Source organism: Arvicola amphibius, chromosome 10, assembly GCF_903992535.2.
Source record: "Arvicola amphibius chromosome 10, mArvAmp1.2, whole genome shotgun sequence".
NCBI classification, from domain to species: Eukaryota; Metazoa; Chordata; class Mammalia; order Rodentia; family Cricetidae; genus Arvicola; species Arvicola amphibius.
Genome location: NC_052056.1, coordinates 117,140,025 through 117,155,087, shown reverse-complemented (window position 1 = coordinate 117,155,087; position 15,063 = coordinate 117,140,025). Strand labels below are relative to the sequence as shown.

The 15,063-nt window shown below is 52.6% G+C and overlaps 2 protein-coding genes across 3 annotated transcripts in view; both read right to left on the bottom strand.

Annotated features, from left to right (window-relative positions):
* The window catches only part of LOC121677337, a 1,771-nt gene extending 1,307 nt beyond the window's left edge, over positions 1-464 (bottom strand). Inside the window, exon 1 of the mRNA XM_042055863.1 lies at positions 378-464. Coding sequence (XP_041911797.1) covers positions 378-464 — 87 coding nt within the window. The remainder of the gene's footprint in view (positions 1-377) is intronic.
* Fbxo21 (F-box protein 21) overlaps positions 81-15,063 on the bottom strand; it is a 31,639-nt gene continuing 16,656 nt past the window's right edge. The window contains exons 8-12 of one of the 2 annotated variants that reach the window (XM_038344947.2): positions 14,206-14,385; positions 13,219-13,351; positions 8,240-8,451; positions 6,976-7,133; positions 81-783 (exon numbers count right to left, since the gene is read on the bottom strand). In XM_038344947.2, the coding sequence (XP_038200875.1) occupies positions 596-783; positions 6,976-7,133; positions 8,240-8,451; positions 13,219-13,351; positions 14,206-14,385 (871 nt within the window). In that variant the 3' untranslated portion in view covers positions 81-595. The remainder of the gene's footprint in view (positions 784-6,975; positions 7,134-8,239; positions 8,452-13,218; positions 13,352-14,205; positions 14,386-15,063) is intronic. The other variant, XM_038344948.2, reaches the window with a different exon arrangement.

Here is a 15,063-nt window from a genome sequence, read left to right as displayed (position 1 = left end):
GCACAGACCCCAGTGGGAGAGACAGGAGACGATGCCGTTCGTTCTCCCAATTTAAATTAAAAGGGGGAAAAAAGGAACACTTAAAATATGTGTTTCATGTATTAGCAAAAAATTAATTCTACTCGTTTGAGTCCCATCTCCATGCCTTCATCTGAATCCAAGCAAACCCAAGGCAAAGGGGCAGGTGGCCCTGACTGGGGCGCCCAAGCTCCAGAGAGAGCAGGAAATGTTGACCTCACGTGTCCAGCTGGAGAAACGCTGCCACAGTGTGAATGGAGACAGGGTGGTGGTGGGGGAACAAAAGAACAACGTGTGGACGGTGAGACCTCATGAGGACAGAATGTCACGCACTGTCACCACGGGACAAGCAGACAAGCCATGCCACCGGACACGGTGCCTTTCAACTGATTCACTAGTGTAGCGGAGAGCAGCGCTGTCTCTGTGGCCGGAGGAGCACACGCCATCTAAACTGGGGAGGCAGCCAAGGCTGCTGGTGAAGTGGCTGTCCTGTGCTGGCTCCAAGGGGACCGGCTAGTCCTTCAGGAATCCTTCCCCTAGAAGGCGGCAGCAGCAGCAGAGGTGCAATGTCCTGAGTCTACTCGGCCGTGTCCTCCTTTGCACTGTAAATGTTCTGCACCGTCTCGTACACAAACTCCAGGTCCTCGGGGTACCGGATCTCCAGCTCTGCGTTTGGGATGTAGTGCGTGCCTGTGAACTCTGAGAAGTAGCGCCCCACGTCCGGGTGGGAGATCTCCTGAGGCTCCACGTTGTACTCCAGGTTCTCTGTTGGTACAGAGGCCGCACACCGCTATTAGCATCTCCCTCTCCGCAGTGCTCTCTGCAGAAAACCTCCCGCCACCCCTGCCAGGGCGCTTTTGAAACAGAGCAAAGGTTACCACTAGCAACATTTTGGTATTACAGTGACTCAAGAGGAAAAGGCAGAGGTGGCTGTTGTGGGGAGGGAGGAATGGTGACATAGATCCCCTTCCCCATGGTTCTGCTTAGAAGACATCTTTCTATTCTCTGAGTGGGATATTTGGCTCCAAGAATCCCAGCGGTGCTTCTGGGGTACTAAATGTGCCTTCATCTGGCTTAGCAAGAAGCTGGAGCACCGGACAGACGAGCCTCACCTGAACTTGGCTGCTCAGAAACCGCCCTACCATCTGGTTATAAGTCTCAAACCTGCCATACCTGTCCACAGAGCAGAGCCCCTGCCACAGAGCCACCCTTCTCCACCAGAGTTCTTGCATTTGGGGCTCATACTTCCTGGGTGAGCTGGCTGCAGCAGTGGCACCCACACCCTGCTTGGCCCCTAGGAGAGCCTGGCTGCCTTCTCCCCGATTTTGACTTTGCCACAGGAGAAAAGGACAGAATACAGATGTCTACAGTGGAGGAACAGATCCTTCACGTGTCTCACTGAAAAGCCAAAGGTCCTTCTTCATGTCTCAGGAACAGAAGTCAGTGGCCCAGAAAGCCTTACTGCTGTGAAAGTTCCCTGAGAGAGGAGGTGGCCATGCAGAATCCCCATGATTCATTTCCAGGCCAGGACAGACATGACTCTGCTCCAGAATTACTCCTGGACAAAGCTTGCCACAAGCAGCACATAGGACAGCCCCAGACACCCAGAGGCCCTCCTAGAATGGACTGTCCCTGCACTCATCTCTATGAGAGGTGGGCAGGGTAACCAACCACTGTGTGTTTCCCTTTAAGGGTCTGGGGAAACTGTGGGTGCACTGCTTTGGGGTCTCCACAAGTAAAGTGCTGGGAAGTCACCAGAGCACTGAGGCACCTAGTGTGAACTAGTGTGAATGCAGGAATGAGTGCAGACCAGGACGGAGGGTGCTGGGTCAGAGAAAGCATTCCCTGAGAAAATACTGAGAGACCTGGTCATTCTAAACTGCAGGACACCTTTGAATCTGGAGCTAGCTTTGGCCAGTCCCACAGCAGCCTCACAGCAGGGCCCTGTCCTGGCCCCACCCCACAGAGAGACCCGTGCACAGGGAGGGACCTGCCTGAGGGCTCTGGGCAAGGCAGACCCAGGAAGTGTAGAGCTGAAGGGAACGTGTACGTGCCCGGAGGACTCGGCTGCCCACACACCAGCAAGCCTGGCCCGCACACCCTGCACACCCTGCACACTCGCACACATCTCAAAGGCTGTAGCTGGGACAGACTGACAAATAGAAAGGTAACTAAAACACCCCAGCGACTGTTTCACAGTACTGCTCAGTAGGGCCTGTGCTGCCCAGCACCAGAACCTGCTCTTGTAGCCCTAGCCATGTTCTCCTGGGGCCCAGACCAGACCGGGCCAGGCCAGTTGCCAAGGTCTCATGTCCCATAGGAAACACCAGGAAAAACACAAAGTCTTGGCCCTCCAGGAAAGGAAGACCCATGTTCCCAAGGAGCATGCTGCAGTGCAAGCAGGATGGGGGAAGTAAAGCCAGTTCAACTCTAGTGGGCATCTGACCCCTGCTTTGAGGCTAGTTTGTCTAGTGTAGTGGGGTTCCATGGGACGCTCTAACCCCCAGAAGGCTGTGTGGCCAAGGCGGAAGGCATTTCTGTTGGTCAGAGTTGGGGCTGCTCTGGCTTGCTGTGGGGGAGTTCAGGGGTACTGCTGAGCACCCACAGGCAATTATCTTGTTCACTGCCCATCTGCTCAGGTGAGATGTCCTGCTCCACAGGAACTCCTGTATGGTGCAGCCAGGCCCACAGCTGCCCGCTCAACAGAGGCCCGTCAGGGAGTTCTTGGCCTCTGTGGGCCGCAGCTCTGTGGGGGGATAACACAGCCAGGTAGCTGCTGCAGGCTTCTGAATATGGCTTCTAACAAGAGTCTGCTCTGGAAGCCCAGGCAACAGCATGGTCAGAACCTGGGAGCTAACAGCACAAGCTCCAGGCTGCTGGCCCTCGGGCCTGCTGTGGAGCAAAAGAAGAGATCTTAAAACAGTCTGTTCCATGGTTCTGGGACTGAACTCAGGGTCTTGTGCATGCCAGGCAAGCACGCTACACTCAAGCTGCACCCCCAGCCAGGTTTTATGTTTACTTTGAGACTAAGCTGCCCAGGCTGGCTTCAAACTAACATCCCTCCTGCCTCCCAAGTGTAGGGCCCACATCTGTGTACCCCAGACACCGAGACTAAATGACTTCTTGCAGGAGAGAAGATCTGGAGCAAACATGTCCCATGATACACACCTAATATAATGCACTCTAAGAATCACAAACACTCGCGGTTTTCAGAGAAATACAGTTGCTTATTTAATCGAAAACCTGTGGACATACACTTGGAAACACCACCTTGAGTCCTCTATGGGCACCTGGTCCAGTGCCCCTCTTAGGGGGACAACAGCAGAGTGTGTCCTTTTACCCATGGTATGTCCTGCACACCCTGAAGTATGGTATTCATTTCTGCTGCTGTTTACATTAGATGCACACCAAGCATTTATCTGCAACGGGTTTGTCTGCTACTCAGCATTCTAGAGACATACACTGCTCCACTGTCTCAACAGGGACCACAAACCTCCTGGTACTAAATGTGGGTGTCTCTAGTCAAGGGGCGATGGGGTGGAGCCACCAGGCAGAAGACGGTATGCCTGAGGGATTTACCACTTAGCAGACAATGGCAGGCCAATGACACAGCTCAGTGGGTAGAGGCACTTGTCACCAACCAACCCAAAGACCTCAATTTGGTGCCTGGGACCCATGTGGTGGAGAGAACCGACTCCCACAAGCTGTCCTCTCTCCATGCACACCACCGCTGATGGCCATTTTACCAAATAGAATCTAAACAAGAGAAGGCCAAATGGCCTCCTGAAATGACCAAGCATCACTTTATACCTCGCCCCAGTACCTCACGTGGCCACAGGAGCAGACTGTGGGGCTGGGGAGTAGGAGCAGTATAGGAGTGTGCTAAGTTATGGAAGGAGAACTGCACCCAGCTAGGGCTCCTGTGACCACCAACAGCCACCTGGTGACAGCCACCTCTCACAGCACCTTAGCAGCAGCCCTGAACTAAGGGTCAGGAGTCAGGTTGAACAACGTGCTCCCCCTAGTGGGAGCAGGGAGCCACACACAAGACTCAGTCACTCTTCAGTGCCCTGCAGGCTACCGACTAGAGAGGCATCACTAATAGCCTCTACTCAGGGAACTAGAATCACTTACAATCAGCTCAAAAGAAGTGAAACAAATAATACAAGTAAAAACCCAGAAATGTCTGGAGGAAGGAAACCTAAGGAGGAGCTCAGAAGTGTAGCTTGTTGGCCATTGAGCGCCTGCTCCAGAGGACCCCATGGGGTGGCTCCAGGGGATCCAAGGTCTCTGTCCTCTGCAGGCACGGCACTCACACTGCACACACCCACACGGACACACAAACACATAATTAAAAGTAAAGTAGTCTTTTTTAAAAGATGTAGCTTCTCAGACTTTTGAGATGATAGCTGAGTGGGTAAAAGCATATGCTGTGCAAACCTGAGGACCCAAGTTCGATCCCTGGAACCCACATAAAGGTGAGAGAGGACCCACACTATAACATAGTCTCTGACCTCCAGCATGTGTCTTGGAACATGTATCTCCATGCTCATGGCACAAACATGCAATAACAATATATTTCCCTAAAAAAAAAATTAAAAGTCTAGCTCATCAAGGTGTCCATCTTGTGGCTAACTATGGGCTGTGAGCATCAAGCTGTCTCCAGTGACCATTACACACTGGAATAAGAATCAAGGCTTTGGCAGGGAGCAGGAAGGAGGAAGGTGGAGGCTGGAGTATAAAGGGAGGAGCGAGAGCAGCAGAGACTCCCCAAGCTACAACACTCCTGTGTCAGTCGTGGACCAGGTGCTAGGGCAACCACAGTGCCACAGGTCTCTGGGGAGCAACAGTCACAGAACACAGTACAATCCCATGGACTTCCTGCTGATGGCAAAAGCTGAGTTACCTCTGGCTGAGCTCAGCATCACGGAGGGTAGGACAAGAGCCCCGGTTCCTCTGAGTGCGGTGACATGGGAAGCACAGCATTCTGGTGGGGCAGTGACACCCAGGTAGTCAGGCCTCAGACATCACTGTCCATCCACAGATAGGACAGGTAAAGAGACAAGTGAGCTGACGACCCTAGGGCAACCAGGGCCTGGAGATGGGCAGTGAGAGCTATCTGGCTGGAGCTGGGTAAGCTGTAAAGGGCCGTCCTGTGGTGACAATGGGCAATGAGAAAGCTGATGAAACACGAGCTAGCAGCCACGTGGTTTGGTGTTCCCAGTGCACCATGAGGCAGGAGCATGAAATGTCCCTTCAAACACTGACAAAAAGGCCTTCATCTCTAGTCGCCGATGAAACAGATACAGATGAGGCTCCCACTGCCTGTGAACGGGGCACCATGTGGGGTGCATCTGCAGGAGCAGGCAGGGTGGAGCAGCAGCTCAGCTCACTAGAGACAGGAGCTGGCCCAGGAAGCTGAGGAGTGCACGTGAGTGGCTGTGAAGGAGTTTCTCTGTCACCGCCGCACCCCACAGTCACCACCCTTAGGAGATGCCATGGCCCTGTGGCCAACAGAGGGGCCTGGAACCCAGCCAGATCTAACACAACCACAGCCACTCAACATCGCTGGGTCAATGGCCACAGACTTCGTTATTTTCTTTTGGTTTCTCAACACTGACTGCAAACTACTGTCCCATGTGTTCTGCAAACGCACTGAGGTGCTCTGAGGCTTCAGAACAACTAAAGCTGAGTGCCTGGTTTACAAACTACATCAAGAAAACAAATTACAGGAACTGCTTCTAGAAACCTCGGTCCCCAGTTTAAAGATGCTCACCCCTATTCTGTACAGGCTAGACAACTGCTGCATCGGGTACCGCCACCATCAGGAGTCATGGCTAATGACAAAAGCCCCCTTCACCTGTCATGTAGCAAAACCTCAGGCCAGTTTTAAATCACGGTGACTTTCAGAGAAGGAAAGCTTCAGCTCTCACCTGACTCAGCTTCAAAAGCTGAGCACTGCCCTGGGGGTCCTCTGTTCACCCCTTTACCGTACCCAGGAACCCATGGAGGTGAGGTGCCCGCAGACATGCTGCACAGGTCCTCCTGGCTTCAGATGGGTCACAATCACTCATGTGGAGACTCTTCCTGCCTTTTTTTTTTTCCAAAATGGTGCCTCAAAGATGACTTTTTAAAAATATTTATTTATTTATTATGTATACAATATTCTGTCTGTGTGTATGCCTGCAGGCCAGAAGAGGGCACTATTACAGAAGGCTGTGAGCCACCATGTGGTTGCTGGGAATTGAACTCAGGACCTTTGGAAGAGCAGGCAATGCTCTTAACCTCTGAGCCATCTCTCCAGCCCTCTTGCTGCCTTCTGAAATCCTGACACTCCATCCCTCAGTACTTTTAGCACTGTGTGGGTAGAGCAAGCCTGATGGTTCAGGCCATAGCCTATCACCAAGCTCCTGGTTCCAGGTTCTCATGGGTAAAGAGGAGGTGGCCTGCCACATTCCAGGTTCTGCATGTATGAAATGCTGAGCCTGGGTCCCAAACAGACTCAGCACCCATGAGATTACACTGTTTATCACATCTGCATCCACACTCCCTCTTATCCTGTGTGCTCCTTGCTGGTCAGGTGTATGAAAGTCAAAAGGGACACAGACAAAGGCTCACATTGCAGTCTTTGATCTGACTCTTTTGCTCCATCTTTCCCCAGCTCAGGGGCTGGCCCGTCAGGTTGGCCATGGCCACAAATGCCTACCAAAGGTCACCAAACACACAGGGATTGTACAGGGGACTGAAGTTTCCACCTGCGGCCACTTGAGGGCGACAGAGGCCAGTGCTGCTAGAATGCAGACCTGGCAGACAGGGAGGTCCCGAGTCTGGTTGGTGAGGAGCTCTACAGAAGAGAGCCTGTGTGTGACTAGCTGTGGACAGCTGCTGAACACACTGGTGAGCTCTGCCCACAGCATGGACAGCCAGGCGCAGGTGGAGGGACAACAAACACCTCACCTTGGGCTGCATATCTGCAGGAGCCATCCTCCACCAGAACATTGTAGAAGGGCTGATGGTGGCCATGAGGCAGGCTGTGCACATTCATGTTGCGAATCCACTCGTGCCCCATCATGCAGGTGGGGTCCCAGCCATAGATCACACAGTTGTAGCCATATCTGTGGAGCACCAGAAGAGGGTAAGTGAGCTTCTGGGGAGCCTCAGAGCTGTGGAGGAGGCAGAAGAGCCTGGCTGGGATCTTTCATGCCCTTTCTTTATTACCTGCTTTTACCCCAAGTGGAGTCATTTTTCAGAACACCCTGACCCTCTTCACAAACAACCCTCTTACCACCAACAAAGCACTTTATCTGGAAAATAACCTTTCTTATTTGTTTGCTTGTGTCCAGACAGGCTCTCATTATGTAGCCCTGGCTGGCCTCAAGCTCACAGAGATCTTCCTGTCCCTAAAGGCGTGCACTGCCATGCCTGGCTACAGAGAAACTCTGAAGCAGAGCAAGAGGCTATCTTTGGTAAGATGAGGGTAAGAGAAAGAAGGGAGCCCGCCCTCCCTCCCTCTCTCCCTCCCCCTCCTTTAGAGAGGACAACTGAATGGCTAGGGTCAATGTGTGCAACATCAGCTTCATTAGTCCAGAACTGAGGAAGAGAAGATGGTTGTGTGTTCACTGTTCAAGCCAGGATACCAGGAGCTAAGCTGCCTCATGTGCCCTTCTCTCCACTCTTACATGTTTGGAAATTTCCCTAAGAGAGCTAAGAAGAAAGCATTCACTAAATGAATAGAAATCACAGCCCCTAACAGGGAAGGCATTTGCTGGTTATCCTCACAAAGATAATGGAGGGGTGGGGAGAAGCTAGATGTCAGCAAAGACCATGTGGCCAGACAGAACCACCTTTGCCAGTGAGGGAGTCCTGAAGATGGAGAAAACACGACCAGGTGCCACCTGCTGCTGGGTTTATGAGCACACCCAGGGCACGCTGCAGGGGAGTGATCACAGCTCCACAGCTCAGTGAGTTCCTAGCGTGTTCCGTCCTTAGGCTCAACTCCCAGCGTCCATACAGACTCTAGGAGCAGTCAGAGTCCATGAAAGACATTACACTTCAGTTAGAAGCAGGGTGCAGACAGGGCCATGCTGTCTCGCCTGCAGTAGGTGCTCGGTGAAATGACCAGAGGTACCAGGGTGTGCCTCTGGGATCCTCTTCCCTCTGCGGTGTGTCTGTTGCCCTGGCAGCCCATGGGCAGCCACGGAGGCCAGGAGCAGGTACTCACCTCTTATGCTTCATAACGAGCCCGATGGAGTAGCAGACATCTCTGTGCTTCTCCTCAGAGCGCAGCTTCACCTCCACGCCTACCTCCTCCTTCTTGCGCTCAATGTGCTCTAGTGTGTGCTGCACTAGGTAGCCCACCGCCCCGTGCTGCCCGGGGTCGAGGGTCTGGATGTGCTGGAGGATGTCAAGCACCTTCAAGACAAGACAGAAAGACTAGGAGATAATATTTTCGCCAGGCCTTTTCTTTTCCGAAGCGTAGGATCGACACCTGCCCATGTAGCCTGACAAAGACCAGCAACAGCATGCCACTTGTGGACCAGGAGTTGTAATGGCCCAAAGTATGGAAACCATTCTATCCTGTCATTCTTGCTTTAAGAGGAGAAAACCCCAAGACCCCTTAACCAAGGCAAAAAGATGCTTGACGGAACTGTCTCGGTGTCACTCACAGGATGAGGCAAGCTTACAAGCCTCCGGATGGCAACATTTAAGCAGTCACCTTTGCAGAACTGAGGCTGGCAGCAGGAGCAGAGCTGGCCCTGTGGTCTGTGTGCTGCTCACAGTGCTTTCCCTAAGTCAGGCTCAAACAGTGTGGGAATGCACACCAACACGCTTGGACCCACACACCCCAGTGATGCTTGAGCACAGCACACATCAGTCCTTTTTGCTTTACTGAGTCCTGAGTTGGACCGGCTTAACAGGACAGGTGACCTCAACTCTAGGCCCAGACCAGTCAACCAGCTGCTTCTCTTCCAAGCTACTTCCTGTCACACTGACAGCCAGATACCTCCGCAATTATTCTGAAGTCCACCCTCACCTTCCAAAGCAATGTAGTGGCTCCTGGTAATTCTTGGTGAAGAACTGGATGCCTATCAGGTGTGGCACTGCACAGCCACTGCTGGTTTGCAAGAAAGGAATTTGGCTCAGTGAATTTAAATGCTGGTCCAAGATGGTTACAAAGATGTGGCCCTGGGTATGATCCTCGGCCCATGGTCTCAACTTCCATTGTGCCAGGGAATGATAATAGAATCATTTTAATTACTGTGATGCAACTTAACATGAAAAACAGCAGGCAGAGTGTCAGTACCCCAAACACCCCAAAGCTTGCTTCAACAAAAATCTATCAAAAGCCAGCCCCCGTTTATATCCCACCTCCAGTAGGGGGCTCTTAAAGTGGGGTGCTCAGGGCATTTGTCTTTTGCAGCTGAGAGCATCCCATCTAACAGTGAGCTTCTGTGGATTCTGCCAGAAACAACGGCTGTCCTTGTATGTCCCAGCAGAGCCACCTGCACCTCTGCCACTATGCACACAGCCAGACATAGACTCTTCAGGGCACAAAGGTGGCCCACACTCAGACTATAAGACAGAGAATTTTGGCTCCTTGCATGATGTGTGTGTGAGGTTGAGAGTGAGGGTACATGTGACTTGGACCCTGGTGTGTTTACAAAGGACAATGCTGACAGTGGACATCATGTTCCCAGCCAAAGCTACAGGCCTTGGCTGAACACAGTGACTTACATCTATAATCTCAGCACTAGGAAGTAGGATCGAGGTCAGAGCAGGTTACATACTATAACCCTGTTTCAAAAACATTAACAAGCCACAATCCACATAATAAAAAACAAAACAAAAACTCAGATGCTCAGGGAGAGAGCTGGGAGGAGCACTCTTGCTCAGGGGCACTCCCTTCCACCACTCCTCCTCTGGCCACACAGCAACACAGAGGCTGTGGCTCAGCTCCCACAGAAGACGACCCCAAGTCCACATATCCACTGACAGGCAGCTCCGAGCCCACCAGTCCACTGCCCTGTGTGCATGAGTCCTGCCTGTCCACAAAGTCTCACTCTGAGCTCTTGGTTCCCCTTGGTTGTTTGCTGGTAGACTGTCTGCTGGCTGCAGGTGGGCGGGAATGAGCCCCTGACAAAGGCCACAGAATGCTGCTTGCCCTGGTGGTCCTAGGCCAGTTCTACACAGCCTGCACTTTCTCCCAGCCCAAACAGCCTATTCTTTAAACAGCCACTTCTGGAGTGGAACGATAGCCTCACGCTGGAAACTCTGTAGGGCCTGGGAGTCTCCTTCATTCACATCCAAGGGAACTACATACAGTCACCCAATCACTTCTGAACAGGAACTTCTCTGGGCAGCCTTTACATGCCAAGACCAGGCTGGGAGCACAGAGAATGGCTAGTGGGGAACGCACTGTGTACAACCTGTCCTGGGAGAACTTGGTCCGGTGTAAAGAGCTTGGGGCGGCAATGGAGTTGCGGGGTCAGCAGAGGGGAATGCAGCATGTGCAAGGTGGACATAGCAGGAGCACATTACTCCTCCTAAGGGGGGCGTGGGCACACACGCACACACACACACCACACAGTTGTGGGACATGGACAGTCAGGCAGGTGGGATGGAACCACGGAGAATTGTGAGTCACACTGCAGGGTAAGAAAACCGTCCCCAGGGCAGCAGGAAGCCACTCAGAGAGCAGTCTGTCCTGTCAAGACCCTGACTGCCACGCACATGACAAGAAAGCGAGCAGGGAGACCAGTGGCCGTGTCTCCTCTCCCCTGCCCAGGTATAAAAGAGGCACTGAAGGAAGACCCTGGGACAGTCCACAGGGGAGAGGAATCCTAGAGAGCACCTATGTGTAAAGCCTCACAAGGAGACCCAGGAAGAGACCAGAGGAGCCTGGGAACCAGTGGCCATGTAGCAGGCGGAGCATCAAAGAAGCAGGAGAAAGGGCCTGGCCACTTCCTGGCCTTGCAACAGCAACAGAAGAGCGGCTGGCCAGAACAGGGCCTGGGGGAGGGCTGGGAGTGAGATACAGGAGCAAAGATAGGTGGTGGGCGGTGGGCAAGTGTGTGGTAAACATGCAGGGAGTAGATCGGAGGGTGGCCACAGGCGAGCCCAACGGACTCATTCCAGGGAAGGGAGGAGGGGCGCTTCCTGCGCTGCAGAGAAAGCACGTGAGTCACAGTGCACTGGGGCTCTGGCAGCACTAAGTGCAGGGGCTGCTCCTTAGCCACGGTGACCCTCAGGGTGACCCCTGCGGTGGACTCAGTGCACTGCAGACTTGGAAACAGTGCCACAAGACAGCTGAGAGGACAGAGGGCGGCTTTCAGCAGAAGCAGTGACTTTCACAAACATGACCACCTGCTCTACCCTCCCACCACAGCCTCTGAAGCTCTTCCCGATTTCACAAACTAGAAAGAGAAAGTGAGGCAACCTGCAGGTGTCCTGCTCAGGGACAGGTCATCTGTAACAAACAGCCTATGCCCCACAGGCTGATACACGCCTCCCCCATGCCTCTTGCAGGCTGACCCACCCTTTGAGCTCCTTCTCCTCCAGAAGTGTCTAATGACATGAGTCCCTAAGGACTTCTCTGATGGTCTTGGTGTTAACTTCCTAACTTCACCATGACCTGAGGTGGGGTCCTAGCTCAGAACAAAAGGACTGGGTCCAGATGTTCCACCAGGCAGTATGTGCCAGAAGAAAAAGGGACTTGGTTTGAGTGCTGCTGCTCCCCAGTGGGAGGGTCCCCAGTGGGAGGGTCCCCAGTGGGAGGGTCCCCAGTGGGAGGGTCCCCAGTGGAACTACTATGAAGACAGCACTGAGCACTTCAGTCACAAAGGCCCAGGGACAGGCTATTCCCATGACTGGACCTGCTACTCAACTGGGACAGCTCAGTGAAGGACCTTTGCTCTCTCTTTCCTGGCTGCTCCCGAAATCCCTCAACAAACAGAACTGGCTGAACAAACTCAAAGGACTAAACCCGGGGCTACTGCGTGGGCGACAGTCCCCAGGGTGCACTCCTCCAGAGCACTCGTCTGTTTGGCCATGGGAGACAACTTTTCTTAAGGAATCAGGAGTGCCCATGTCTGTGCCCCAGTATATATCTTTACAGCCATGAACTGATGACCCAGTATAGTCACTTCATGAGAGCATTTACTTTCTTTTTAAAAATAAATGTTAAGGGGCTGGAGAGATGGGTCAGAGGTTAAGAGCACTGACTGCTCTTCCAGAGGTCCTGAGTTCAATTCCCAGCAACCACATGGTGGCTCACACCATCTGTAGTGAGATCTGGTGCCCTCTTCTGGCCAGCAAGCATATAGACAGAACGCTGTATACATAATAAATAAATAAATCTTTAAAAAAAAAATGTTAAAAGATTTTATTTTTAATTATGTGGATATGTTTGGGGGGAGGTGGGAGGGTGCGTGAGGCCAGAGGAGAGAGAGCACTGGGTCCCCTGGAGCTGCAGTTACAGGTGGTTGAGGGTAGCCATGTGCATGCGGGAACTGAACCTCAGGCCTTCTACAAGAGCATTAAATACTCTTAACAGCCGCGCCATCTCTTCAGCCCCCAGAGATTTACTTTCTGCAGAAAGACCCTTCCCATCTCTAAACTCTGGGAAACATCCCAGTGGAGGCTCAGAACAAATGCCCTCTGCAGGCATTCTAAACAAACAAATGGCTTGATGGCCTCTTTCCAGACCAAGGATGGGATGGGAATGGGCTAGACTCTGGCACACTCAGACGCACACAAGACTGCACGCAGGGAACCCAAAGCCAGCTCTGGGCTCCACAGGCAGCTTCTTTATGGCACTCCCTGCCAGATGTGGGGATTACAGCATGAGCAAACCCAGAACCAGACAATAAGAAGCCTCAGCTGGCCTCCGGATCATCCCATGTCCAACAGCTGCAGCAAAGCCAGCACCTTATCCCACCTCTCCCTGCAGAGTCAGGTGACTCTAGGAAGCACCATGGGGGGTGGGGGAAGAGGCAGGACAGGAGCTCTGCGTCCAGTGCTCAGGGGTCGTTCCTGGTGACAGAACCAATGCTTCTCAGAAGACAGAGAAACGTCTCATTAGTGGGCAAAGCTGGAGACAGAACAAACCTGAACTTACTCCCTGGAACAGGAGGACGACCTTGGTCCAGCTATAGTTTTCCTCTCTAAGGCAAGGGCTGAGCATCAAAGTAAGATAATTACCTTCTCTGGCCAGATGCCCAGGTGGAAGTAGAGTCTGGCCTGGAGGAGCAGGAGCTGCACCTGGTCCGGGTACATTGCCAGGTACAGGTCCAAAGAGTCTCTGAGGAGCTGGTAGGACTGGTCAATGCCTTCCCTGGGGGAGAAGAAATTACCTTTGCCTCAGTGTGGGCTTCCCAGTGAAGTCTAACAGCAACTGATACAGACTCCCAAGGCTTTCGGACCCCGCTGCTCAGCACTGCGAAGCTCTTACAGAACCCACACTGAACGTTAAGTCCTGTACCACATTAAACCTGCTCTCACTGCGCAGTCACCTCAGCGGCACACACAGATCCAGAACCTCAGAGCAGAGCAGAGGCTGCGAGGGCAGCAGAGCTATCCAGGGTGACACTGTCCAGACTCGCAGAGCTGACACCAACAGACGTGACCCTGGTTATACTTGTCGGTTAGGGGTCAGCACTTGTAACAAGTGTCTGCTCTGGTGCTGGGGGCTGGGCAGTGGACAAGCTCCATTCACATGAGGACAGGGGTTACAGACCTCTCTGCGTCTGCTCACTCACGCACCAACTGACGACTGTTCTAAAACAGCCTATTAAAAACGAGTTCTGCTAGGTAAATCCTATTAGGCATCAGGAAACTGGTTGCATCATACAATTTCCTAGAACAGGTTTCCTTGAACTATGGAGCAAAGTTAACCTCGGACTCTGCTCTCTTACAGGAGGGTGTAAGGTTAGAGATCACAGCACCTGGACAAGAGGACACCACCTCTGCCACTCTAAGACACTGACTTCCAAAGAATGCCTTCAGTGTCTGAGCAGAGCTAAGTCTACTGCAAACATCAGAGGGTGGCTTCTCGGCACCAACAAATGCATGGCTGATGTCCCAGAAGCAGTTACCACAGGGCAGCTCACTAAACAAGCTTCTCGTTTTTGCACAAATCCTAGAAAGAAGGCCAATATTGCTCAGGAGCAGTGGAAGCCAGGCCCTCACCTCTTGCCCAGGCTCAACAGGTTGCCCACCATCCGCTGCAGCACTTTCTTCACGTTCACCACGCCATATAATGCCGCCGTCACATGCTGGCCAATCAAGTACTCACATTCCTTCACTGTGAGCTGCTTGCCCTTCCCAAAAGCATCTATGTAGATGTAGTCAAAGATGTCCAGGGTTGCCCTGCCGAAGGAGAGCCAAGAAGCCACAATTACAGCCCTGAAGGAGGAGTTCAAGGTGGAGGTCACAGCACCGTTGTACTGCTTTCACCAATAACATCAAGGCCTTGGAGAGTTTTAAACCCGATACTGCCCTGTTCTTTAGAAGCAGAAGGGCAAGAAAGATAGCTCTGTGGATAAAAGTGCTTGCTATCAAGCCTGACCATCTGAGTTTGATCCCTAGGACCCATACGGTAGGAGGAGAAAACTGACTCTAACAAGCTGTCCTTGATTCTACACGTGTGCTGTGCATGCACAAACAGTGATAATAAACACACAAACAAACAGGTAGCAGAGGGAAACACGCTTACTGACTGATAGCCGGCCAGAGCCCTAAAGCCCTGAGTCAGGAGTTCAAAGAACAAGGACAGAAAGACATGGGACATGAAGACCAAGATGTATGCTAACAACCGAGTGGCAAACAGCAGCCTGTCTGGAGATCTGGGCCTACACGGACCTAAGAAAACTTAGGGAGCCCCAGCCCAGGATGTGGTCCTCCTCTGCCCACACAACCTCAGGCTGGATCTGCTCACATTCTCACAGCACTGCCAAGTGTGTTCTGGAAGGCTCAAGGAGTGCTGGGGACAGCAGCTTCTTCTGAGCAATCTTGATCCCATGCCCACCACAATCACATAACATTTTT